We start from the raw sequence: 25,984 nt of genomic DNA on the forward strand, positions 1-25,984 counted from the left end.
TACTCACAGCCTGCCCCCATACAGACTGACCCATACACACACACACAGACTGACCCCCTACTCACAGTATGCCCCCCATACAGACTGACCCATACTCAGTCTGCCCCCCATACAGACTGAACCATACTCAGTCTGCCCCCCATACAGACTGACCCATACTCACACACAGACAGAGTGAACTCCCCCCCCTTTGTGCAGAGCTGGGTTTCCTCTCCCTGTCTCTCCCCTATGCTGCTCTCTATGACCCAGGAGGAAGTTCCTCCCAGCACAGTTCCCCCTCTGGCAGCATGTGGGAACACAGCACAGTGCCCCCTCTGGCAGCACTCTTTAGGACGAGGGTGACTGAAAGACAGACTCCAGCTTTTATAGATCTACAAATGCCATGATGGATATTTCAGGCTAAAAATTGCAATTCCCTTGTCCAGTCTTACTTGTTATAGTGAATAATCCCTATTAGATCTATGCTCTGCACTTTCTTCACAGGTGCTTCCATAATTATTAGACTAGACGCCCATTTATCTGTCAGGCAGTCGTTTTATTTATGTTTCCCTGAATGTAGAATTATCAAGAGCAACATGGGTGTCCCATACTTAGGTCGACAAAGCCATCTTTGTTCTGTTTCAGCTATTGATGCATTGACATTTGCAAGCAACAAGGGCTTTTATTCGCCGTATGTAGAATATGTCTCTTTCATGACCTTACTTTTGGTCAGATTAAGTTGTTGCAGTTATAGAGCAGGGATTCGAAAAGTCGCAGGCCGCCATGGTGAATAAAGATTTTGTCCTGGCTCCTGGAATTCGTCAGCCCGTTCCCACAGAGTAACATTTTAGTTGGGGCCTTCAACGTTCTGCAGTGGGCTGGCTTGGTTAGGCCTAAATTTTGGTTATGAAACTGAAATCTGGTGGAATCAGACACCAAGGACACCAAGGATTAATTGTGTGGCAGGTGGCCAGTGCTTGCTTGACAACTGCTAAACTAAATAGTTAAAATAATAATAATAATAATAATCTGGATGGAATACGTCTGGATCCCAAGTCTGGCACCATTCCTCCTGCTTCCACTACACAAAGATACACGTGTTAATTTACATTTTTTTTATGTAATATTTTATTTGTACATAAATAATAATAATAATAATAATAATAATAATAATACATGTTTAATCACAATTTAACAATTTGGAGGGTTACTTGCAAAAAATAATCAAAGTGATTTTTTTAAATTTAAGGCCAAAGTAGTCAAACCGAAAGTATAGCTGACTTAGAGGATGTTTCTTTTTTGGCTATTTTCACCTTAAATTTGAAATTTAGTTGGAATTCTTACTTTAGTGTTCAATAAATATTTTCGTTGGATAAAAAATATTAATGTTAATTCTCCTTCCAGTAATTCTTATTGTGGATCACAACCAAGACTAACTCCAATCTGCCCTCCAACAAAAATCCTCAAATGTCTGCTTCTCTAATAACGGTGGAACTCTTCGTCTTGCTGGCGGAGTTATAATAGGCGCTTCCGAGGTGAATATTGCATCAAAGTTGCTGACGTCTTCGGCTCCGTTGATGGTTGGCACAAATGGAGGTGTCACATTTTGTAATAATAATGCGTTCCAATCTATATGCTGGAAAGGAATGTGTAAGATAATGAGCATCACGTAAAAGCCAGTAAAATAACTAAATAAAATACAAAATAACAGCTAATATGCCCAAAAGGCTACATTTTGTACAGATCCCAATTGGATTCTCAAAACCGATCTTCAGACTAACTTAAAGGAATAGTCCAAGCATCATAACCACTATATCTTGGTGTAGTAGTTATGGTGACAGGAACTCTGTGGCACCCTACTAGTGTAAGTAGTCAAACTGTTTGTGAATGATGTGACAACTTACCTGGAGTCCGCTGGTTTCCTCCTCCTTTCCAGCCCCTAACCTCCCTGCAGTGAGCTAGCCTTGCAGTGCATGGAGGCACTCATTGGCTGAGAGTGCTCAGGTAACACTCTCAGCCACCGAGTCAACCTGCGACCAGAGCCCAGCGGACCCCAGGTAAGCTGCGAAAGCTTTTACAAATGGCTGCAGTGGTTATGGTTTTTGAAGTGTTTTGTTTTAAATCACCAGGATGGAGGGAATTGTTTTTATTTAAAGACTAGTGAGACTAACATTAAATATGGGAAATACATCTGTGTTCAAAGATACATTTTATTACTTAGAATGTTTATTTAGCTTCCTTCCTAAATGACAATTCCACTTTAAAGTTGCTCTGCCATAATTTACAAACACCATCAATGGGAACAACCTTACTTGGGATCTGGGAATTGACAGAACTTAACAAGAGAAACTTTGTTGCCAATCTTGGACTTGACCATAAGACACAGTATTGCCATGTTTAAATTTCAGTAAAATTTCAAAGCCGCTAATATGAATATCATACAAAGATTTTTTCTTGCCGAAAGTCTCACAATTTTTTTTGTGACAAAACCACTTTAAGTGAGAAGACAAAACAAAGAAAACATGGGGACGTACTTGAAAAAAAGGATGGTCTTTCACGTCCTCTGCATCTCTCTCGCTGGATCCCAGACGCTTCACATGGTTTTTACTCAGTAACTGTAAAAGGAATTTTTTTAAATAGGTTTTTTTTTTTTTACTACAGAGGGGGAGTGAATTGAAAAGTCAGTCTGCAAATCTGAGGTTAAAATATCAGATATAAAATGTATCTAACTCTAGTTTCCAGACTTGGCTCCTTCAGCCATGATGTCTCTCCTCTTTGCAAAATCAAAAACCCTGGCATTATGCCCACCGGAGACCGGGCTCTGCATCTGCCACGCGGCAACTACCTGCATGCTTACATACAAGCCACTAGCGGGTAATAATGCAGGATTATGGGTATCATAGAATGAGAGAGCAGATATGCCGTGTTTTGTTCTAAAACTCTGTAATAATTAATGTTTCTTTACCTGCATTAACACACACATCTAGATACATCCAATTCAAGGTGTATATAGTATTGAGAAATTTGCATGGCCAATAAAAGAGCTATTGGGAACACATAAAATAAAAAAAACTGATACATTCCATGTGCCACAGATCACCCGGAACTCCATTCTATTCTACACATGCTACAGAAGTTTATAGAATTCCCCCATCCCAACTCAGGTTTCTAGGGTTGAATCTCCACTCATCAATGGCGAATAGACATTCTGAGCTCGGGTCGTATGCTATATTAAATTTGCATGGTGACTTACCCTACTTAGTATTGAAGTGGCTTTACTAGACAATGACGCTGGTATTTTCAGTTTACGTTTGGCAATATTAGCATATAACATCTCAACATCACGGCCTTCAAAGGGTAACTAGAGAAAAAATAAATTTAAAAAACCACAGGTTAAGTTTTAAAAAGTTGTAAAATTCAGAAGTAGACAGTTGAGCAATGAATGAATACTTTAGGATTTTTATAATGCTAGTAGTACAGATGACACAATGTGTTGTGTGAGTGTATGAAAGTATAATATGTGCAGGAGAACTATAAACTGTCATTATATACATCACCGGGTGTACTGCAGGGGAGTGAAATGCGTCTGGCGAAGCTCTGTGATTGGCTGGAATTTTCAAAAACACTGAACAATTTTCACGTCAGCATGGAATCGCTATTTTTGAGCTGTCAGACAAAGGACTGGAAGATCTATATTCTAATTAATTTTCTCCTGGTATTTTTATTTATTTACTTTTTTAATTGTAATCTAGTATTATTTTGTACAGTTATATTGGGTTATGGTGGCTTTTATTATTTTTGTAAGGAGAGAAAAAAATTGGAATACGAAAGACTTCAATAAGTAACTATGTGGGATGTTTATTAGGGTCAGAAATACTGAGCATCTTCTCACCGTATTTCGGTATTTGTAAAGAAGCAGTATACAGAGGGTTACACACTATGTACGGACACAACGCCAGCCACTGAGCTACTGGACATGGGCCGGAGCAGAAGGCGGGGATGAGTCATTGGTAAGAGATTTTTTTCACTCTCTGGGAAATAAATCACAGAGTGGGGGGTGTTTGGCAGCCAAATGTTTTTCGTGGGAATCAATAGTCAGGGGTAATTTACATGGTATTGACACGAATTGGGAATGTAGCTATGTGGGGATCTATTATGGGAAGGAGAATGTGAGATGTGATTTGGATGAGGATGGACTCATATAGTTAAATGCCAGGCAAACGTGTGATAAATGAGTGGAAAAATAACTGTCAGGGAGTGTGGGGTCTGTGTCTGAAAGGGAGGAGTTAATTCATTGGCAGAGAAATTATGGGGGGTCTCTTTTGGGGTGGGATGGGATGGGATGGGGTGGGGTGGGAGAGTGAAATTATTGGAGGGGAGACCCAAAAAAAGTAATAAAAAAAAAAATAGAGCATCGTTTTCTATAAAGAATGGTGTTATGTTAAAAGCAAATACTTGGCAGAATCTCTTTATATTTTCTAATCAGAAATCTGTCTGTAAATTCTTAATGAAAGATTCTTCTTACGTATCTAGTTAGCATTACGTAAATAACCACTCCGAAGCTCCACCAGTCCACAGATCTTGTATATGCCATGCGCTTGGCCATTTCAGGAGCCATATAATTAGGAGTTCCACAAAGGCCGATGAGTCTATCTCCGTATCCGACTCCTTAGAAATAGAGAAAATAGAATTGTATATTAGCTGAGGATAGATGTTCAGTTTTAGCAATTTACATTTCAAGATGACTTCCAGTTCGGTGTTTTGCTGCCACAACTGCTCATAGAATTTCCCTCCGAATCTGGATTTATACCATTAAAAAGTGAAAATTGCCATTATTGCAGTGGCCGCATTCGGGCTGGGTTTAGGTACTCTATACACTTACACTACACTTCAGTCACAAAGACTTTAAAGGAACAGTCTGAGCACCGTAACAACTCTTCATCTAAATGAAGTTGTTATTGTGCCAGCAGGCGCCAGGCACACTCTTACTTCCAAGGGGTTAAACAAACTTTCTGAGAACAGCTGAACACCTTGAGGTACAAATGCACCCAGGGGCCTCATGGCACCATAACCATTTAATTCAGATTAAGATGTTGTGGTGCCTAAACTGTCTTTTTATTCTTAATTAAACATGCTAATGGGTTAACTCATGGCTGATGACTGGTAATATGTTTCTGTATCGAATCACATCTTTCTATAAAATAATATTGAATAGCATTTGCTGAGCTTGTTGAAAATCTATTTTTCTGAGGGACCAAAGCAGTAGCCCAGTCTATTTTTCCTGACTCACAACATAATTTAAATTGGAAAAATCGGGGAACGTTCCTTTGGGTTTATTTTGGAATAAAGTACACATTTTATAGACATCCTATTATATGTTAAATGGCTGTTTAAATTAAAGATAACTCTGATTTTAAACTCAGTAAGTGTGACCTTTTTTTTTTTTTAAATCTGAAATTAGTTTAGAACATTTTAGTTACCTTCTACAGACAGACCGTAGTCAGTAATCTTTGCAAATCCCTTCTCGTCCAGAACAATATTTTCAACCTTCAGATCCCTAGATTAAAATGTAGAAAAGAAAGTTTTATTAATTTTACATAACACTAGAAGCATTCAGGATAGCTTTCAATGCTCAGGCTTTTTAATTGGTTAAAATGAATAACTTCATCTAGATAAACTAACTGGGTTAAACAGACCGGGAGACATAAATAATACAAATATCACCGGCACCCCATGTGTAGTTTGTTTCTATAAGCTTACCTGTGGATGATCTTCTGTTCGTGTAAATACTGAAGTCCAAGGACGACACATGCAGAATAGAACCTGGGGGGAGGGAGGGAATAAATAAATCCATTGATTTCTACAAGATGTATGTGCTATTTAATGGTTTTATCCCATATTTTCTAAGTCCCTCTGTATTCTGACATATTCCATTAATTCCCAGGTTCCCTCCTTGTCTTTCACTGCTGGTGGGTTGTTATTTATGAGCTGATACAAGGGTGATTGGTCGTTTATCACTTACAGCCGGTTCCATTCACCAAGGCCGATACTTCCCGAATCGTTAGCCATAGTTGGTGCAGACAGCGGTGGATGTGGCCAGAAGTAACTGCACTGATCCAGCAATGGACACATAACAGCAAGCAGATATACAGCAGCTCATGGAATATACATCAGTTTATACAATTTGAAGTCATTGTCAGTACAGAACGTGTTTGTTAAGGACTAATCATGTTTATACGCTTTTCTAAAACCTGTGCTGGCATCTTTATCGTTCTCCATTATATTTCATTACTTGTGTAAGGGGCAAATAGCCGTATATGGAGTAAGGATCCAGCATAAGCGTAGGATAGTATAAAGGGAGCAAGTCGGTTGTGGTGTGCCGAGACCGACGATACGATAGGCCTGTAAATAAAGAGGGCCCACCAAGGAGTAAGAAAGTAAAGTAAATGGAAAGAAAAGAGAAAGTGTTAAAATGAGGAGTGGGTGGGACGGAGGGTCATTCTGATGCTGACCTCAAGCGATATGAGTCAAGTAAGGGGTGTCCCTTCTATAGGGGAGTGAATTAATTTAAGCCCCTCCCACAAAAAAAATGAAATTCTGTTTTTATGATATTGTTACAGTTTTAATGTAATGGGCATTGTTTCCACCCTTTGTTTTATTTTCTTTATCTCCTTCTGTAAATGTACCTCTAACTAAATGAACACAGAATTTAAACCCGTGTGATATCCCAGGATTCATTATTAATGTGAGAAGATGTGATGGAATGTGAAGCTCAGCCCAAGCCACCATCTGTAGAACATTGGGTGAGATCTCGATATATGAACACAATGCTGCTTATACTCACACTGCTCTGGGTTCTGGAAATGGGCCGTTGTTGTTATCAAGGCATGAGAGAAGGTCGCCCCCGGCTGCATACTCCATAACGAAGCAGGCGTGATCTCGAGTGTGGAAACACCCACACAAGTTAACAAGGAATGGGTGCCGCCTATTGCTCACTGTCTGGAATATCCGCTTCTCACTCAGAAGGCTGGAAAGGAAAAGAAAAGTTAAAAGTTGATTTTCTTTAACTCCAAAACCAAATGTCAAAATAAATGATAGAAACAGGACATTGTCCTTCTCCTAAACACAAGATATTCATTACTGCATTCACTGACTTGTTGAAATGATGTGGTAATTCTAACTTGACTTTTTTTATGAATTTCAGGGCGTACACCTTGGTTGTTTCCTTGTGCTCGGCCAGCAGAACCTGAAATTAAAGAATAAAGTGTTGTGCTGTCCTGAATTTAAGACATCTGTTATATCGAACTAGAACTGGAATTCCACCATAAACTTACTTTCCCAAATTGCCCTTTCCCCAACACGGAGCAAAGCTGGAAGTCCTGCATTCTCAGGGGAAGACTATCCTGAGCACACACAGCAGGTAAGTGTTCTTGTGGTAGGTCCTCAGATTTTTCAGAAACACTATTATCTAGACTGGAACAATTAGGCTCGCTCATTCCATCTGGTGTCATGATGCATATGCTATCACTGCTACGTCCATAGCTGCCTCCAGAATCCTAGAAAAGAAAGTCAGGCACAATAAATGTGGGGTTTTATTGTCACTTCTCTGGAATAGGTGCCATTGAATATAAAGAAATGTGTTAACCTTTTTTCATGGAATGCTCTGTTTTCTTTTTCTTTTCTCTGGCACAGCCAGGGCACACAATGCAAATGAAGAGGAGATATAGAAACATTGTTTCATTTCTCCTCCTCTCTGTATGCTCTACCTGTGCTGACAGTCAGGTGCAAAAGGCGGAGCTTATAACAATGATTGACAGGGAGCTAAGATGGAGGTGTCCAGTTACAGGATAAGAGGTGTGAATCTCTACATTTAATTTTATTGTTCATATCTCACAAACACATGTTAAATATAGGGATAAGTAAATATAATATTAAAAGCCCCGGGAAGTCATTGTTTTCTTTTGATAAACCATACGTCTGATTTATTTACTAAACCCAGCAACTCAAATGATCAAGAAATGCAAACACGTGGCACCTTGGAAACAATAAAACTGAAATTAATGCATACGTTAGATCCTTTCTATAATTTTTATATTATTCTTTAGATTTTTTTTAAATGTGTATTTATCTAAAATTGACAAGGGAGTAGAGACTATGCATGATGAAAACAATGAAGGCCATATACCTCTCTGCTGTTATAAAGGGATATCAGTCATAATCTCCACTAGAAAGCTGACCTTGGTATGGGGGCTTGTCCGATTGAGTCTCAAACATATTGATCAATAGAAAAAAGGAAGCACGGCGTAGTGAAAATAAAGCTGACAACTGATAGGCCAGAGCCTGTTTTACTCTGGCAGCCTTGAGTGCCTTGCATGGAACACGTGCCATAGGTTAACGACTCCTGGCCTAGAGTGTCCTGGTGCTATTCCCGGGTAAATGTCAAACCAGTTAGACTCTTCCAAGTCTGTATCAATACCAATTTTATGCAACCTGGATGGCATTGATTGTGTTGTGCTGTCCTGCATTTAAGACATCTGTTATATCGAACAAGAACTGGAATTCCACCTTAAACTTACTTTCACAGATTGCACAGAACGATGCTGGAAGTCCTGCAATTTGAGAAGAAGCTGATCTTGAATCCACATAGCAGGTAAGTGGTCATGCGGTAAGTCCATAGAATGTTTAGGGACAATGTTATCCAGACTGGAACAGTTAGGCTGACTCATTACATCTGGTGTCATGATGTATCTGTTATTAATGCTACGTTCATGGTTATCTTCAGAATCCTAGAAAAGAAAGTTATAAATAATGAAATGGTAGAGAAAACTAAAGGAAGCTAGGTTTGCTGTGAGTGAAGCGAGAAGCAGTGAATGTGGGAAAATAATTATTAAAAGGGAGCTGTAAGCACCATAACCATTCTAGCTCGCCCAGAGTGTCCATGCGTTATCCCTGGTTTATTGCCCAGAGTATCCATGCGTTATCCCTGGTTTATTGCCCAGAGTGTCCATGCATTATCCCTGGTTTATTGCCCAGAGTGTCCATGCGTTATCCCTGGTTTATTGCCCAGAGTGTCCGTGCATTATCCCTGGTTTATTGCCCAGAGTGTCCATGCGTTATCCCTGGTTTATTGCCCAGAGTGTCCATGCGTTATCCCTGGTTTATTGCCCGGAGTGTCCATGCGTTATCCCTGGTTTATTGCCCAGAGTGTCCATGCATTATCCCTGGTTTATTGCCCAGAGTGTCCATGCGTTATCCCTGGTTTAATGTCAAACCAATTAGACTCTTCCAAGTACCTGGATACCTCCCAGCTCCTCTGCCATACCAATAGTGAGGAATTAACATTTCTGTATCAATACCAATTTTATACAACCTGATGGTATTGATTGTGTTGTGCTATCCTGCATTTAAGCCATCTGTTATATCGAACAAGAACTGGGATTCCCCCTTAAACTTACTTTCCCAGATTGCACAGAGCAATGTTGAATGTCCTGCAATTTGAGAAGAAGCTGATCTTGAATCCACAAAGCAGGTAAGTGGTCATGCGGTAGGTCCACAGAATGTTTAGGGACGCTATTATCCAGACTGGAACAATTAGGCTGACTCATTACATCTGGTGTCATGATGTATCTGTTATCAATGCTACATTCATGGATATCTCCAGAATTCTAGAAAAGAAAGTCAGACACAATAAAAGGATAGTGAATACTAAAGGAAGCTAAGTTTGCTGGGAGTGAAGAGAGAATCAGTGAATGTGGGAAAATAATGATTAAAAGGTAATTGTAAGCACCGTAACCATTCTAGCTTGCTGTAGTGGTTCTATTGCCCAGAGTGTCCTGGCACTATCCCTGGTTTAATGTCAAACCAATTAGATTCTTCCAAGAACCTGGATATCCCCCCCACCCTCCTCAGCCATACTGATAGCGAGGAATTGGAGGAGGAGTTGGATAGACAACATTTATAGCGCAAAAATTTTAATTCCACAGAATTACTGTGGCCAAGTAGGCCATCACTTTATGCCAGAGAAAGTCCAGTGTTTTGTCAAAATACTCCCAAATGGTTTGACAAAAATGTAGGTTAGTAGCCACAGACTCTCTGCACTATAACTACTGCACTGAGCTGTAATGGTTATTCTACATGGAGTGTTTAGAGATAAAGAACAACCAAAATAAAGCCAGCACATCTTTACCTGATCCGGTATATCCGGGATCTCCATATGGAATGAAAACCGTCTCGGATCACTATGTAGAAAGGATTGACTTGGAGCAGGAGGCACCTCTAAGTCAAGTTCCACATCCGGTTGGATAATTGGTTTCCTATCACATGTTGGAATATCGCTATCAGAAGGAAAAAGAAAACAGTTTATATGGTTGCATCATATGATGGCAGATTATCATATCTATATAGACATTAAAGGGACACTGTAGGCACCCAGATCACTTCAGCTCTTTGAAGTGGTCTAGCTGCAAACTCCCATCACCCTGAACCCTGAGATGGTAATTATTACAGTTTTTCCAATGGTTTTTCTCTAGTTATTGCAGTTTTTCCTCTAGTGGCTCCTCTTCTACCAGACAGCCACTAGAGGGACTTCCAGAATTGAAACCGACTTTTGGTCCGTTATCGGATGCTGGACGTCCTCACACTTTGTATGAGGATCTCCAGCGTCAGATTTTCCCCATAGGAAAGAATTGAATAATGTGGGAGGGGGCTTTGACAGAGGTGGAAGCTATAGTGCCAGGAAAACAAGTATTTTTAATGCTGCTGTTTACAGTACGTTATTTAAAGGTCACGCCAAGAATACTTATTACTAGGGTTGCAGATTTCTGTATTTTTGCACCGTATAGAATTCTACATTCTGTGCTTCCTGTGTTACATCCAAAGCACCATACCTGGCAGAATGCAGAATTCACAGGAGTCCTGCAAAGATAATGAGATCTGGCAACTTGGCACAAGCATGCAACATGTAGACAGCATTATAAAATGTATCTGTGACTGATACGCATGCTAAGAAATGTGTAGACAGCAGTAGGCATATGACAGACTTATAGATAAATAGTACTGGAAATTGGGAGGGGTTCAGGTTCTAACAGCATTGATGAGAAAGATATAAAGTGAATACCCAGCCGACTCTGGCTCCTGTGTGTCCGTCACCAATAACGAGGGAGCACTGGTTTTAATGTCCGTCTCCGGAACTGGTAACGATGTTTCTTCTGTAAGTAACATAATGTAAGTATTTTCAGTGATCAATGATACTCCAATTATTTTAACCTCAATCCAACAGAGAATAAAACAATAAACACAATCTCCAATCGTAGATCTTTCTGATATTTAATTTTATAAAAGAATCAATTTGTTATTTATACCCTTATAATTTTTATATGTAAACTCATAATATGACATATACCTCGTATATGTATAAACTAATAATGTCAGTAGTATTGGAGGGGACACAATAAATGTTCGGTGGATATATACATTATAATGTCTATATACTGTATAGCTCCATGGCTGTTAGAATTGATGTGCATGCTCCATCTGCCTGGCAACAAACAGAATGTGATGTCCCACAATGCTTAGCGAATGCATTTGCAATCCTGGACACATTTGAAATTTCCGTCTCGTAGGAGACTATTGCAATAATAGATGTCAAGGTATATGTTTTGTAAATAATATAAAATGTATCTGCGTGTTGGTATAGCTCCATTACTGCCTTTGCTCCTACTTCTAAGAGGACACGCAGCTCTACATTTCCCTTACAAATCCTTGGAGTGTAGAGGTCTATGGGATACATACCTCCCTATCATATCTTCCTGTAAGAGAGTTATATCTTGCAGTAGTGGTTATGGTGCCAGGCGTCCCCTGGACCCCATTATAAGAAGTCAAACCATTTTTGACCAGTTTTATTTGTTACCCATCAATCTTCATTTAAACTACACATGATGTCACTTAACCTTTACCTTTAATAATAGACTTTTCTTCCAGAATTAACTTGCGCAAACTGTCTATTTTTTTCTCGCTGTCTTGTAGTATTTTCTGGGCAGCAGCAAGATGTTTGACATTCTGTAACAGCAATAAGAATAGTCAGATAGATAATTGAGTGAGATGTATGAAGACGTGTTGGCTTGGAAAGTTTGTATCGCCTCTCTTGATTCCAGGAAAAAACTATCACCAGCCTACTATTGGCTTAATTCAGACAAAATGCCATTGGGTTGAAATAAAACGCATGCATTGTAAAAGGTACCATGTGTTTTCACCACCTCTCCTAAATAAAATATGTTCTGTCTCTTTTAGATCAAATTAAATGTAACTAACTTACTTTGGAACGCCCATCTGAATATGCTTTGACCATAATCTCTGCTCCATGTTTCACCTTCAGCTCAATGTCTAGCTGTTTCTGCAAAGCAGTCAGCTTCGCGTTATCTGCCTGGGAGCTGGTGTCACCTTTAGGAGCAGCTGAGATCTCTGGACATCACCGGAAATTAGCAACAAGAAAAGAAATGCAGAATTTAGAAATGTCAACAGACAGTTTCACTTAATCAACAAAAAAGGCAGTAACACGTCAGTGAGATGTCAGTGAGATCGCCATTATTACATCCAGTAACAACATAAATGGGGTCATGCTATAAACCACATTGTAACTCTGTGTTTTCATAAACACCGATAAACGACTCTCACAGGGAATAATGCAATCGCCAGGATTGGGAGAGAGATTTCCCATGTGAACGTAGCTCACTGTAGAAGCTGCAAATCCTGGTGATTTCCTATAAATGTAAAAGCTTCAATAAACTGTAAACAAGCTACAATAAACAAGCACATGCACACACTCATTACAAGGAAACACAAAGTGTCGGAATGTACCTTCAGTTCCTGGCACAACAATATGTGCATTGCGTTCTTGAAGCTTATTGTAAAGCTCGTCTAATTTCTTTTGTGATGTTTTGAGAAAGTTGTTGACATTTGCCAGATATTTTTTCTTGGATGTTAACTTCCCAATGTTTCTGGCTCCTTCTGTAATTTTAAGTTCTTTTCTTATGTCGTTTTTAATCTGCTCCCTAACTTTATCAAAATCCGGCTGAGCTACAGGTTTAGGGATGTGTCTTGGTGATTCACCGTTAACTGCCGATATGATATGACGTTTAGGAGAGTCCAGATCAATTGGCGACTTGCCATTTTTAGGAGAGTTCGGAGTCTTTGGACGCTCTATAAATAATAGGAAAATTGTCAAATCACAGTGTTGACAGACAATATTGTTCAATCAAGGTTAGAAAGACTACACCGACTGCACTGTGTTCCGACTACTGAACAATTCATCGATACACATATGTTTAACTGCCATTGATAAAAGAATGACTCAAAATAAAGATTGTAACAAAAATAAAATAAGAATAAATAAAAAGAAATACTACACAATACAAACAAGGCAAAATGGCAACTGATCTTTTGATACATAGACGTTTCTTCAAACAGACACTTTATGTATCATCACATGTGCTCTCAAATGTTTGGGTGCCAGAAGTTCCCCTTTCCCTGCTTTTGTCTTTCAGATAATTAGAGCTACAACATAATATTATTCCCTGCCTTGACCGACGTCTTTTAACCCGTTAAGGATGGAGGCAATTGTGTGAATGTATTTTTGAACACAGATGTACTTCCGATATTGTTATATATAGAATGTTAGTCTTACTAGTCTTTAAAAAAAATATTGTCTAATCTGGTCATTTAACCCTTTAAGAACAGCGGCAATTGTGCAATTTCTGATAAAAGCAAAATCAAAACAAAACCTGGAATATGACTATATGTCTGTTCAATCATAATTAACTTATTTCATATTAAGTGCACCCAGTGGCATACTAAAGGAGGGGTGGGGGGGCCACTCACTAGGGGGGTGCCATGACTGCCAGTGTCATGAGTCACCCCCCATCAATTCTTATAGTGCGCGCCGCGGCGCCTTTGCGGCCGCATTTGTGGCCAGGCCGCACTATACTGCACTGGCCGGTATGGAGGAGCAGGGGGAGGGGAGGAGTGTTGCGGGGAACCCGCCTGGGTTGTCAGGCAGACCCTCAACTCTTAAAATAATAATGAAGCCGACAAACTAGGCCTAACTGCAGCGCTTAAGGGGAAATCCCCATATGACTTTGAAAACAGCCATATCTCCTTCTTTCAGGACTTGAGCAGGGCTACCTTAATATGGCGCAAGAGCATGCAACCCCTCACAAGGGCATTACAAGGGGAAAACCTGACATACAGGTGGGCAACCCCAAACACCCTATGGGTCACTAAGGACGGACAATCCTTCAAAGCTACGGCCCCGACAGACGCACCAGCACTGCTGACAGCACTGGGCCTACCCGCCACTGGAACTCCAGCACCGGGAATATCTCACCCTCACCCCGGACCGGATGCCGAGTCATCTACGCCAGCGCCGAGGAGGAAGCAGGGCCCCACTACCTGAAGAGGCGCTGACAATCGCAGAGCCCCAAGATCATCACGCACTGTTTATTGTTGCAAGCCAAGGCTGCTGGGACTTATACGTTTAACTAATTTTCTTATACCAATGTTTATTTGACCGTTTAATTTCCCTCAGTTCTTTTATGTTTACGCCTGCTGACACGCTCCACTTATACAACCACAGTAGGGCGTCGGAACCTCCACTGACCCAGAACCCAGACACATGGGTTTGGTAAACCTGGCGGGATGCACTTTAATGCACCCTCCCCTCCCCCCGTTCCCTAGGTTACAGGGATAGAAATCACCGGGGCACACACGGGTCACCACTTACACGCCGACCTTAGAGACAAAGGTCACACCTCCATGGGAGACCAATAACCCCACACAACCCTAGCCTCAGTCGTTCGACTCATTATTTGCTCCCCACAAAGGAGACCACCGCAGTAGACACGTAGAGCGTCAGGAAGGAGCAACATCTCCATGACACACCACAAACAAATATAGCGGGCATACCCACAGACAAGCTTCACTCGGAACTCCCAGCGGAGACACACTCACTATGGGGATACACTACAAACACATAGGTCACCCCGTTATAACCACACAGCCCAACCAAAACAAAATGTGCAATGTATTGAATGCCATGTTCATTGTGTATCTTTGACAGTTTGACCACATGGAAGTGGCAACCACAAATGATCTGTACTATACAACATGCACCAAAAATAAAGAATTTAAAAAAAATAAAAAAAATAAAATAATAATGAAATATAAAACTTAATTAGAACTAAATAATAAATAAATATGATTTATAATTTATGTATTATACTGCTGTACTCGTGGGACATCGCTGAACACAAATATGAGTGTTTTGAAAACAGTAAAATGTGTAATTTTGATATCAGTGAAAGTGCAGTTTTTGTGAGAATGCAAAATGCAAAAATAAATAAATGTGAACACTAACTTTGTCCACGGTTTGTGACTACTAAAAAATACTGGACATACCCAATTTTAAATACTTTTACAAATGGTATACCAAGATGGGAAATATAAGACAGATATCGCACTAACCAACCCTAGAACCAAAAAAATCGACCAAGCAGGTCTCAACAATGAAAAATTAAGACGGCAAGAGAAAAGTCAGCTGAGGCGATGTCTGGATTAATTTTTAAATATGTTGCACCTTCAACATCTACCGCAGTAGGAGAAAGTGCTGAAGACATTCAGTCTGGTGAATCCAGAGGTGAAATGCCTGAAGTATCTTCTCAAGAAGCTTCATATGTGAAAGCGCAAGAATTGGAGAAGACCATTTTATCTTCAAGCAGTGAAAGTGATGTAGATGAATGAGATGCCAGCAGAAGCCTGCATCAGCAAGACTCTGATGATGATGATGATGATGATGATGAAGAGGAGACTGTTTGACTATCAGTTTATTCTTATGTTACTGCTTGGCCAGTTCCAGTTCCAGATGTTTTAAGTGTGGACCTTATAAACCCCTTAAGGACACATGACATGTGTGACATGTCATTATTCCCTTTTATTCCAGAAGTTTGGTCCTGAAGGGGTTAAAGCGGCACTGTCATGCCGAACTTACCTTTCCTCAATCTCTTCCTCTTCTCCCCCTCTCTCGGGATCTGTTATTCTTTTCTTCCTGTCTTCTTTAGTTTTCTTTAAAATCATAAGACAAAGTAGGGACTCTGTCTTATGGAGGATTCCTCCGCTTGACCAGCTCTGACCAGCGGAGGAGCAAAGTGTGCTTCATTTCCGCTGGTCAGACCAATTTTCCCATGATCCCTAGCTTTCCTCCCAGTTCCCACAATGCTTCCTGTCAGTATTGCCGAACGTCCTGTCACTTAGACAGAACGCCGGCAAAACTGCCGAATTGCATCCTAACAGAATGAGCACTGTTTCTCCATTGGTGTTAGGATTCAATTCGGTACTTTGATCGTATCGGAATTTCATTCTAATGAATGAAACTCCGATCCTATTCATTGCTGTGGCTGCATCTTGCAGCCGCTTAGTAGATAACTCCCTAATTCCCACGGTATCAGGGAGCTATCTACTAAAAGGCTGAAAGACCTAAATTGGTCTTTCAGCCAAATTTACTAACACTAAGTAAAAATGACTTGGTATTAGTAAATAATATTCCCCTACTCGCTATACCGCGAGTAGGGGCATGTCTAGTAAGCAGTGAGCAGCCTGTGGCTGCTCACTGTATACAAAAAAAAAAAAAAAATATTGACCCCCACCCCTAAACGACGGGTGGGGGCCGTAAAGTAAAATAAGGGAGCGAGACCTATTGTCCCCCCCCGGCCCCCACCCCTGAGCGGTGGGTGGAGGCCATAAAGATAATGGGGGGGGGGACCTACTGTCCTCCCCCCCGGCCCCCACCCCTGGGCGGCGGGTGGGGGCCATAATGGTAATAAAGGGGGGGGGACCTACTGTCCTCCCCCCCGGCCCCCACCCCTGGCCGGCGGGTGGGGGCCATAATGGTAATAAGAGGGGGGGGGACCTACTGTCCTCCCCCCGGCCCCCACCCCTGGCCGGCGGGTGGGGGCCATAATGGTAATAAGGGGGGGGGAAATACTGTCCTCCGCCCCCTGGCCCCCACCCCTGGGCGTCGGGTGGGGGCCATAATAGTAGTAGGGGGGACCTACTGTCCGCCCCCCCCCGGCCCCCACCCCTGGGCGGCGGGTGGGGGTACTAAGTAAATTCCCCCCCCCCCATCAAGGGGACTAGGGGTGCCCAAGCCCCTATTCACCCACCCCCCACCCAAATAAAAAATGCCCCTACCTACCCCCTCACCCTAAAAAATAGTGAGGGGGGAATAAAATTGCTAACCTGTAATGTAAAATTAAACTTACCATTCGACGTCTTCTTTTTTCTAAAATCTTCATTTTTCAGCCCCAAAAAAGGCCAAATAAAAAACCATCATAGCCGTCGAACTAAAAATAAAATAAAAAACCCGAGCGCAAAAAAAAACCCGACGAAAAAGAAAAAACCCGAGCGCAAAAAAAATAATCCATGTTCACCCATGGAGGGCTCCGCGCAGACTGAGCTCCGCAGGGCGGGGCAAGGCTTATAAAGCCTTGCCCCGCCCTGCAATTAGCCTAAGAACACTCTGATTGGTGCATAGGGACATTTGGGGGTGACTAGAGGGTCGATTGGATGTAGTTGAGGCGGGTTAAAAAAAAAACGGAATTCGGCATGACAGTGCCGCTTTAAGAGGGGAAGTGAACCTTTCGAAAATAAAGATGGGCCATTCAGTCCTGTTGAAAGGCAAGGGGAGAAATCAAACGGGAAGAGTCAACAGCTGACCACTGCATGGTTCTATAAGGCTCTGCCTAATGGCGAAAAAATTCTTAGAACGTGGATGGTGTACTTTTTTCTGCAGACTTTTTGCTGTTGATGACAAAGTAACAGGGCATCCAGCTTTGTTACTGGGTTTCGATTGTGGTGGAAGCTGAACCCAAAGGTGTCTGATCATGAGGCTTCTGAGCAGCATCTTACATGCTTGGAGAAATGGAAGACCTTGGGAGCAGGATTGAAGCTACAAAAATGCCTTGATCATGTCCATCAAACAACAGTGGACAGAGAGAAAAGGAAATGGAGGGATATTTTTCATCGCCTCTTGGATGTAACTTTGTTTCTGGCTCACCAGAATCTTCCTTTTCGTGGTCATAGAGAGACCATGTCAAAGACATAAGTCTTTGCCGTGGTCAAGGATATGATAATGCTGCAACTATGGCAGGGATTCATGGTGGTCTTCAGGCAAAAATAAAAGAGATTAATCCCAAGGCTTTGTTTATGCCACGTGTAAACCATTCTCTGAACCTCTGTGGGGTGCACTCATTTGGAAGTGTTAATTCCTGTGTGACCTTTTTTGGAACATTGGAGAGAGTTGATATACAGTTTACATTTTTTACGGTTTCTACAAATCGTTGGGACCTGCTGATGGAGAATTTGGGTGTGACAGTGAAAAGACTTTCCCAAACAAGATGGAGCGCTCATTATAATGCTGTGAAGCCAGTGACAGCAAACTTTGAAAAACTCACTTCAGCCCTTGAAAAACTGTGTAATCCCAAATAAAATCTGGACACAAGAGGATTGGCTCAGATGTTGCTGTCCGCCGTATGTGATTTTCTTTTTTGTGTTACCTTTCTTTCTGGTGTGAAGTTCTAGAATAAGTTAATATCACACAGAAGTATTTGCAAACAGTGGGACTCACTCTTGAAAAGTGCGTTGTGAAACTACAAGGTTTGAAAGCGTTTCTTGCAGATCAGCCCAGTGAAATTGTGGAGAAGGCCATCTGTTATGCAACTACTACGTTTGTAGAAATGGAGATTTCTATGGAAAGAAGAGGGAGAGTAAAGCTCCAGGAAAACAATGCCAGGAGAGAAGGCAAAGGACGCTGGTCTCACATTGCCAGAGGAAATGAAAAGGGCTATGTTTGAGTGCCTTGATCGTTTGCATCACGAGTTGGACATTCGTTCTAAGGTAATTGAAAAAATCCTTTCAATGTTTGCTGTTATTCAGCCAAACTCTCTGGTTGTTGCAACAGAGAAAGATATTCGAAATTATACTCCAAAATTGACTTGAGATTTTTGACGAATTCTCTAATGAAGACATCTTTATGGAAAAAGAACGTCTTCGGAGGCATTTGGAAGCTGCCAAGATCAGTGTTGAAGAAGCAAAGAAATGGACGGTATTGCAGTTCCTGGAGTTCATTGTTAAATGGGATTTTTGTGAATCTCTGCCAAATTTAAGATTCTGGCCATACTTTCAATTGAGCATGAATATGCAAAGAAGATTAGCTTTGATGAAGTAATCAATCAATTTGCAGAAATGAAGGCTCGAAGGCAGAGGATGTGAATCCTTTCAAATTACCTTGGCCGAATAGACTGAGTCGTCACTTTGGATCTGTGTTCTTTTGTTTATAGAAAGCGTATTAGCTGTTCAGTAAATGTTATTTATTAAACTTGATTTAATTTATTTCTAAGTTAATTTATTTTTCATAGCTTCAGTTTTTTCAAGTTGATATACAGTTTACAAAAAGCCCAGGAATGAGTATTACCCCCATTATGGCATACCAGTTGCAACAGTAGACAACCCAGGGTATTCAAATCTTTTTTAGTAGCCACTTAGTCACAAACTCTGACCAAACTTAGTGTTCCCATTTTCTTTTGCATTCTTCACACAAGGACTACACTTTCACTGGTGATATCATCATTATACGTTTTACTGTTTTAAAAACACTCAAATGTTGTGTTCAGCGAAGTCTCGCGAGTATAAAAGTAGCCCCCCATGTCCAGGTTTTATGGTGTTTTGGAAAGTTACAGGGTTAAATATAGGGATTGCTAATTAGATTCTCTGAACTTTCTGCCTGAGTCGTCAGGCAGGTTCCACAAATTATAATTAATAAAATCACATTATTATGTAAAAAAATAATACATACATATACACGTAGAATTAAATAAATGAAAAAAAATATATATATTAAAAAAAATATATATATATATCACATGGCCAAGCAGGATTGGGTTAGTTGGACTTGGAACGTGAGTATGGGGAGCTGGGGGGAGTGCAATCTGCTGGGCATACCATGCTGTCCTGCGGGTTAAAGCCCACATTTTTCAGAGAGAGAGAGAGAGAGAACAAGCACACACACAATGTTTTAACATACCCGGAAGGTCCTCTCCTTTCTGCTCAACATCATCAGATTTTTTGCGTCTGGCGCCCTGAAATGGCGAGCATATGGGGATTACTACCCATCTAGTGATACATATTAGTAATTATAAATACCCCTATTACTACCCATCTAGTGATACATGTTAGTAATTATAAATACCCCTATTACTGCCCATCTAGTGATACATATTAGTAATTATAAATACCCCTATTACTGCCCATCTAGTGATACATATTAGTAATTATAAATACCCCTATTACTGCCCATCTAGCGATACATATTAGTAATTATAAATACCCCTATTACTACCCATCTAGTGATACATATTAGTAATTATAAATACCCCTATTACTACCCATTTAGTGATACATATTAGTAATTATAAATACCCCTATTACTACCCATCCGGTGATACATATTAGTAATTATAAATACCCCTATTACTACCCATCCGGTGATACATATTAGTAATTATAAATACCCCTATTACTACCCATCTAGTGATACATATTAGTAATTATAAATATGGATCCACCCACAACCTTGGAGTTAACATGTTACAGCACCCAGTTAATCGTTTGGTTAATTGGAACCTTAAAGAAAAAAAAGTCATTTACTTACATTTCGAAAGCGCAAACGCTGAATCCACGGGAAAACATTTCTATTTGCCATCGCTAGCAATTCGATCACCACAACAGCTAAGCAGTGTCTACTGTCCAAGCCGTGTCTAGTGACTGCTGCAAACTGTGAGCATCAAGTGTGATGTTACATGATGTCACGATGATGTCACAGTGAGCAGTCACAATGGATCACATGTCCCCACCACCTTGACAGACAGACAGACAGACACACAGACATATTATACACAGTTTTATATTATGTATAATGAGTATTAACACCATGCATACTATCTATCTATCCATCATTCTATCTATCTATCTATCTATCTATCTATCTATCTATCTATCTATCTATCTATCTATCTCCTATGGATACAGAGAAAATGAGGTTTGTTCCCTAATTGTAAAACCAATTGCAAACATTTAGGCAAAATTTATGATTATGAAAATCTCTCCATCTTAGCTTTTGTCAGAGATTGCATTCTTTTAATTTAATGCAAATTGTTTCTCCGTTTGTAGCCCTTGTAAAACAGATCCCAGTAAAATTAGAGGGGTGTCTTAATGATGGCTGCTACGGGGCCAGTCAGACTGCAAAATCAGAAATTATTTCATACTATTCAGCAATGTCCGGATTTTTCAATACAGTCCCTGAACGAACCCTGCCACAAATCTGATCCCGATGGCTTCAAATCAGGATTTTAGAAAATCTAGACTATTTGCCGCACTAGCATTCAGTGAGCAAATTGTTAAAACTCAGAGCGGCACAATTGTTAATCCTGTGGTTCTGGCCAGTGCTTGGTATCCATCCACCACATTAAATTGTTTCAATTCTCATTAAATTAAATTATCATTAGCATTATCACCCCACCAAAAATTGTCAACTACCCCCCCTTTCTTTATACTTTATACTTGATATGCACTCAGCACACAGGCAGAGCATCGGACGCCTGCCCAATGGCTTCCGATGCTCTGCTACACTGCCGGGTGCCTCCTGGGGAGCGATCACTCGGCAGCCCGGCGGTCAGGAGAGTTATTGCAGGATGCCTCGACATGGAGGCATTGCTGCAATACCCTTAGAGCGGCTGGAAGTGATCACGATCACTTCCAGCGCTCATATTTGCCGTGGACGTACTAGGTACGTTTGAGGTACTTAAGGACTGTTTTTTGTCATACGTACCTAGTACTTCCGCGATCCTTAAGGGGTTAAAAAATTGTGTCAAATACCAACATTTCAAAATAGAGGAAATTTATTATCTCAAAGGCCTTTTAAAACTCAACAAATCTTTTCTTTTAGGTTTATCTTTTTGGTATTTTACCAAGGTGCACAAACCTGTAATGTCCCTTCGTCCCAGAAGGGGAGTGAGAATGATAATCTATTTAGACAACATTCTCATTATGTCACATGGACTAGATACACTTCAATTTCATTTTCAATGAGTGTTAAATCTTTCCACAAGTTTTGGTTTCGTAAACAACTACAAAAAAATAATAATCAATTTTAACACCGTTTTAGGAGGTAGAGTTTCTGGGATTTTTTGTGAATTCCAATTTGGCTACTCTCAGTCTTCTATCAAGGAAACTGAAGATGATTCGGAAAGAGATCAGATCAGTTCTAAACAAACCGTTTATCTCCACCAGATCTCTAGCTAGGATCACAGGCCTATTATCGGCTTCCATTCAAGTGATTTTTCCAGCCCCTCTGAACGCTCTTACTCCAAATAGAAGAGCAAAACTAATTTGGTGGTGAAGACAGAGTTAACTATGCCTTTCCCCCATTTGCAATGATATCTCGAGTTCTTCCTAAAACAATAGTCCAGAAACCCACCCAAGTGTTAGTGACACCTCTTTGGTCATCACAACCTTGGTACCCTCAACTACCTCTGATAGTATCACTTATTTTGGATCACACGAATCTCATAGAGAGCTCTCAAATTTAACGAGAATCGTTCTATCAGAAGCATGGGCACCATGTACCCACGCAAATTACGGACCAGCCTGGACAATTTTTTTTTTAAATTCTTTATTTTTGTGGGTATACAAAATACGTTAATGCTTTACATCGTGCGCAAAATGTTTTCATGTTGTTTAACACTTATGATATACACATAATAAAATCACTACTGGCAACATTTACACATTCGCTGAATTCACCCTTTTTTATGTAGAAAGTCGTATAGGTTACTCCTCTTGCCTAACCCTTAGTTGGAGTGTCGCGTGTTGGGAGGGTGCATGGAGCCGGCTGGATAGGCCCTGCTTTTGGATGACGGGGCTGATGGCCTACATGGGCTCTCATATTTCGTTTTATGGATACTCAGGTAAGTGGTCGATGGCCGCTTAGCCAGCTCAGTATGGGGGGGGGGGGGTCATCTTACACAGAATCCTTTGTTATCTGCTCTCGGAGCCAGTTATCAATTTTAGATCTAAAATGGTGAATAATAACTTTAAAGGAAGGAGCTATGGCGCAATCTTGCACTAAACACATTTTTCGATAAGAAACTTGACATGTAATGCACATTTAAAACATAAAACAAATCCTAACATAAAACGAGACCGCAGCTGCGGAGAGTTTGTAAGCCTGTGCAGGAAGTTCAGCATACAGTCCTGCAGAGACGACCTGTGTGGGTCGATAATAGGATAGAGTCTTGTGGCGAAACCAACCTCGCCACTATGAACTGGAGAAGCCTGTTTGCCCGCCTGCTGCCTTTGGACTATGGACCCGACTTTATGGGAATGTGATACCCCAGATAGCTATACCATGGAGCCTATTCATATAATGAAAGACTATGGGAAAGAATTTAGCTCCATGGCAATTGAACTGTGTGAATAGGATCTGCGCGCTATTCGGTAGTTTTGTGCGCACAGATCCCAGCTATCTGGGGATATGTGAAATGTCTGTGTGTTATGGATAAAAAGTAACTTTCTGTATTTTAAAGTGTTTTATGTCTTTCTGTAACCATGTGGTTAATGGAGTCTGCTTCTAGCCCTGGATAATTGGATTACTTTCCTCTTTGTCTCCAGGATAGATGCCAATGTAAAACCTTTCTAAACTGGGTTGCCATGCGGCTAGTAAGGGACAAAAGATACTTTTAGTAACTTTTGAACCCCTGGTCGGATTCATGCCATTTTTTAATATGTTGTTCCCCTGAATGGATTGATTGTGAATATGTATTTTTATGAATGTGATGTATGGTTTTAGAGTTATGAAAGTTGTGTAAAAGTATATTTTAAACTGTATGCATAATGGGATTATGTGTCACACTAAGGGGAGGGGATGTGTGGGATGTAACATCTATGTCATTGGTTCTTTTATGCCTCCCCCTGGGTGTGGCCTGTATGTGTGAGATGGAAATAAAAGCCAGGCTGGATGAGCCAGTCCTCAGATTCTGCTTGACCCTCAAACCGATGTGTCGTCTCGTTTTTTTGGGGAATTGGATTGTATGCTGACTGCCAGGAGTGTAAGCGGATTATATGCTTTTCCTGTTCAGCTATTCCAGGGTTCGTGTGTTTCCAGTTCGGGAGTTTGAAGATTTGTACAGTTTGCAGTCGGGAGATTGGTGCTTGCAGTAGCTGCCTGGGCATCTGGAAAGGGGGATATCGCCTAAACTGGGTTTTATCCTCTTGTAAGTGAAACGGTCCGTTACAATTGGTGGCAGCGGTGGGATCGTTCCTACAGCCAGAAGGACAGCTACAGAACACCAATTCCCAGGGCCGGACTGGCCCACCGGGATACCGGGGAATTTCCCGGTGGGCCGGTGGACTTGGGGCCGGCAGTGCAGCATCTGACACATTTTTCCCTCCTGTGAGGTTTTGTTTGGAGGCTGGGGGCCTGGGGCAGACAATTACCGAGGTGGCTGCTACACAGTCAGAGGTGGCAGCCAGCTGCAGCAGGGAGGAGAGAGAGTCTCTCCCACATTGCCAGCTCTTCTGCACGGCCTGTCTGATAAGGATCCAGCCCCTGCACTGGAGCTCCGCCCACCAGCCTCAGCCTGGTGAACTTCCACACAGGAAAAGGAAGTACAGGAAGAGGAAGCACCTCACGAAGGAACCTCACACTGAACTTAGAATCCACACTGCCAGGGACAGGTAAATGTATGATTGATACTGAGAGAGAGAGAGAGAGAGAGGGTGAGAAAGAGAGTGTGTGTGAGAGGGAGAGAGGGAGGTTGAGAGAGTGTGTGAGAGAGAGTGAGAGAGAGAGAGTGTGAGAGAGAGTGAGAGAGAGAGTGTGAGAGAGAGAGTGAGAGAGAGAGAGGTAGAGAGAGAGTGTGAGAGAGAGAGAATGAGAGAGAGAGAGGTAGAGAGAGAGAGAGAGAGTGATAGGGAGAGAGGGAGAGAGAGAGAGAGAGTGAGAGAGTGTGAGAGAGAAGGAGAGCTTAGAATCCACACTGCCATTGACAGGTAAATGTATGATTGATACTGAGAGAGAGGGTGAGAGAGAGAGTGTGAGAGAGAGTGAGAGAGAGTGTGAGAGAGTGTGAGAGAGAGTCAGAGAGAGTGTGAGAGAGTGTGAGAGAGAGAGGGTGAGGGAGAGAGGGTGAGAGAGAGAGAGTGAGAGAGTGAGAGAGGGAAAACTTAGAATCCACACTGCCAGGGACAGGTAAATGTATGATTGATACTGAGAGAGAGAGAGAGAGAGAGAGGGTGAGAGAGAGAGTGTGAGAGAGGGAGAGAGTGAGGGTGAGAGAGAGTGTGTGAGAGAGAATGAGAGAGAGTGAGAGAGAGAAAGTGAGAGAGAGAAAGTGAGAGGGTGAGAGAGTGAGAGTGTGAGAGGGAGAGAGGGTGAGAGAGAGGGAGAGAGAGAGTGAGAGAGAGTGTGAGAGAGAGAGTGAGAGAGAGAGAGTGTGAGAGAGAGAGTGTGAGAGAGAGAGAGAGTGTGTGTGAGAGAGGGTGAAAGTGAGAGAGGGTGAGAGAGAGAGAGTGTGAGAGAGAGTGAGAGAGTGAGAGAGAGAGTGTGTGTGAGAGGGTGAGAGAGAGGGTGAGAGAGAGAGAGCGTGAGAGAGAGTGAGAGAGAGAGAGCGTGTGTGTGTGTATCAGTGAGCTTGTGGTGTGCTTATGTGTGTATCAGTGAGCTTGTGTATATCAGTGAGCTTGTGGTGTGTATCAGTGAGCTTGTAGTGTGCTTGTGTGTGTATCAGTGAGCTTGTAGTGTGCATCAGTGAGCTTGTGGTGTGCTTGTGTGTGTACCAGTGAGCTTGTAGTGTGCATCAGTGAGCTTGTAGTGTGCTTGTGTATATCAGTGAGCTTCTAGTGT

The 25,984-nt window shown here is 41.4% G+C and overlaps 2 protein-coding genes across 2 annotated transcripts; both read right to left on the reverse strand.

Annotated features, from left to right (window-relative positions):
- Positions 1-1,411: 1,411 nt before the first annotated feature.
- LOC134568590 (serine/threonine-protein kinase N2-like) lies at positions 1,412-8,367 on the reverse strand. Its single transcript, XM_063427238.1, has 10 exons — positions 8,329-8,367; positions 7,314-7,535; positions 7,134-7,225; positions 6,824-7,006; positions 5,740-5,802; positions 5,460-5,536; positions 4,505-4,647; positions 3,233-3,340; positions 2,514-2,594; positions 1,412-1,615 (listed from the first exon to the last, which is right to left on the reverse strand). Exons 1-10 carry the CDS (start codon positions 8,365-8,367, stop codon positions 1,412-1,414), a joined length of 1,212 nt encoding a protein of 403 aa, XP_063283308.1.
- Positions 8,368-11,052: 2,685 nt separating this feature from the next.
- On the reverse strand, positions 11,053-20,785 carry LOC134568591 (serine/threonine-protein kinase N2-like). The gene is made up of 6 exons (XM_063427239.1): positions 20,735-20,785; positions 20,108-20,162; positions 12,835-13,176; positions 12,293-12,438; positions 11,934-12,036; positions 11,053-11,186 (listed from the first exon to the last, which is right to left on the reverse strand). The coding sequence occupies exons 1-6, from the start codon at positions 20,783-20,785 to the stop codon at positions 11,053-11,055; spliced, it is 831 nt and encodes a 276-aa protein (XP_063283309.1).
- Between the last annotated feature and the right edge of the window lie 5,199 nt (positions 20,786-25,984).

The sequence above is a fragment of the Pelobates fuscus genome, chromosome 7, assembly GCF_036172605.1.
Source record: "Pelobates fuscus isolate aPelFus1 chromosome 7, aPelFus1.pri, whole genome shotgun sequence".
NCBI classification, from domain to species: domain Eukaryota; kingdom Metazoa; phylum Chordata; class Amphibia; order Anura; family Pelobatidae; genus Pelobates; species Pelobates fuscus.

What these genes read in the sequence shown, in the direction of transcription:
- LOC134568590 (XM_063427238.1), bottom strand. Translation starts at nt 8,367, where the DNA reads ATGGCACGTGTTCCATGCAAGGCACTCAAGGCTGCCAGA. An exon ending in TTTCCAGAACCCAGAGCAGT is followed by an intron (nt 5,803 to 6,823) that starts GTGAGTATAAGC and finishes CCCTCCCCCCAG; the next exon opens with GTTCTATTCTGCATGTGTCG. An exon ending in CCACTTCAATACTAAGTAGG is followed by an intron (nt 2,595 to 3,232) that starts GTAAGTCACCAT and finishes TTCCTTTTACAG; the next exon opens with TTACTGAGTAAAAACCATGT.
- LOC134568591 (XM_063427239.1), bottom strand. Translation starts at nt 20,785, where the DNA reads ATGGCAAATAGAAATGTTTTCCCGTGGATTCAGCGTTTGCGCTTTCGA. An exon ending in GAAAGGAGAGGACCTTCCGG is followed by an intron (nt 13,177 to 20,107) that starts GTATGTTAAAAC and finishes TATTATTTATAG; the next exon opens with AGCGTCCAAAGACTCCGAAC. An exon ending in AGAAAAGTCTATTATTAAAG is followed by an intron (nt 11,187 to 11,933) that starts GTAAAGGTTAAG and finishes TGTTACTTACAG; the next exon opens with AAGAAACATCGTTACCAGTT.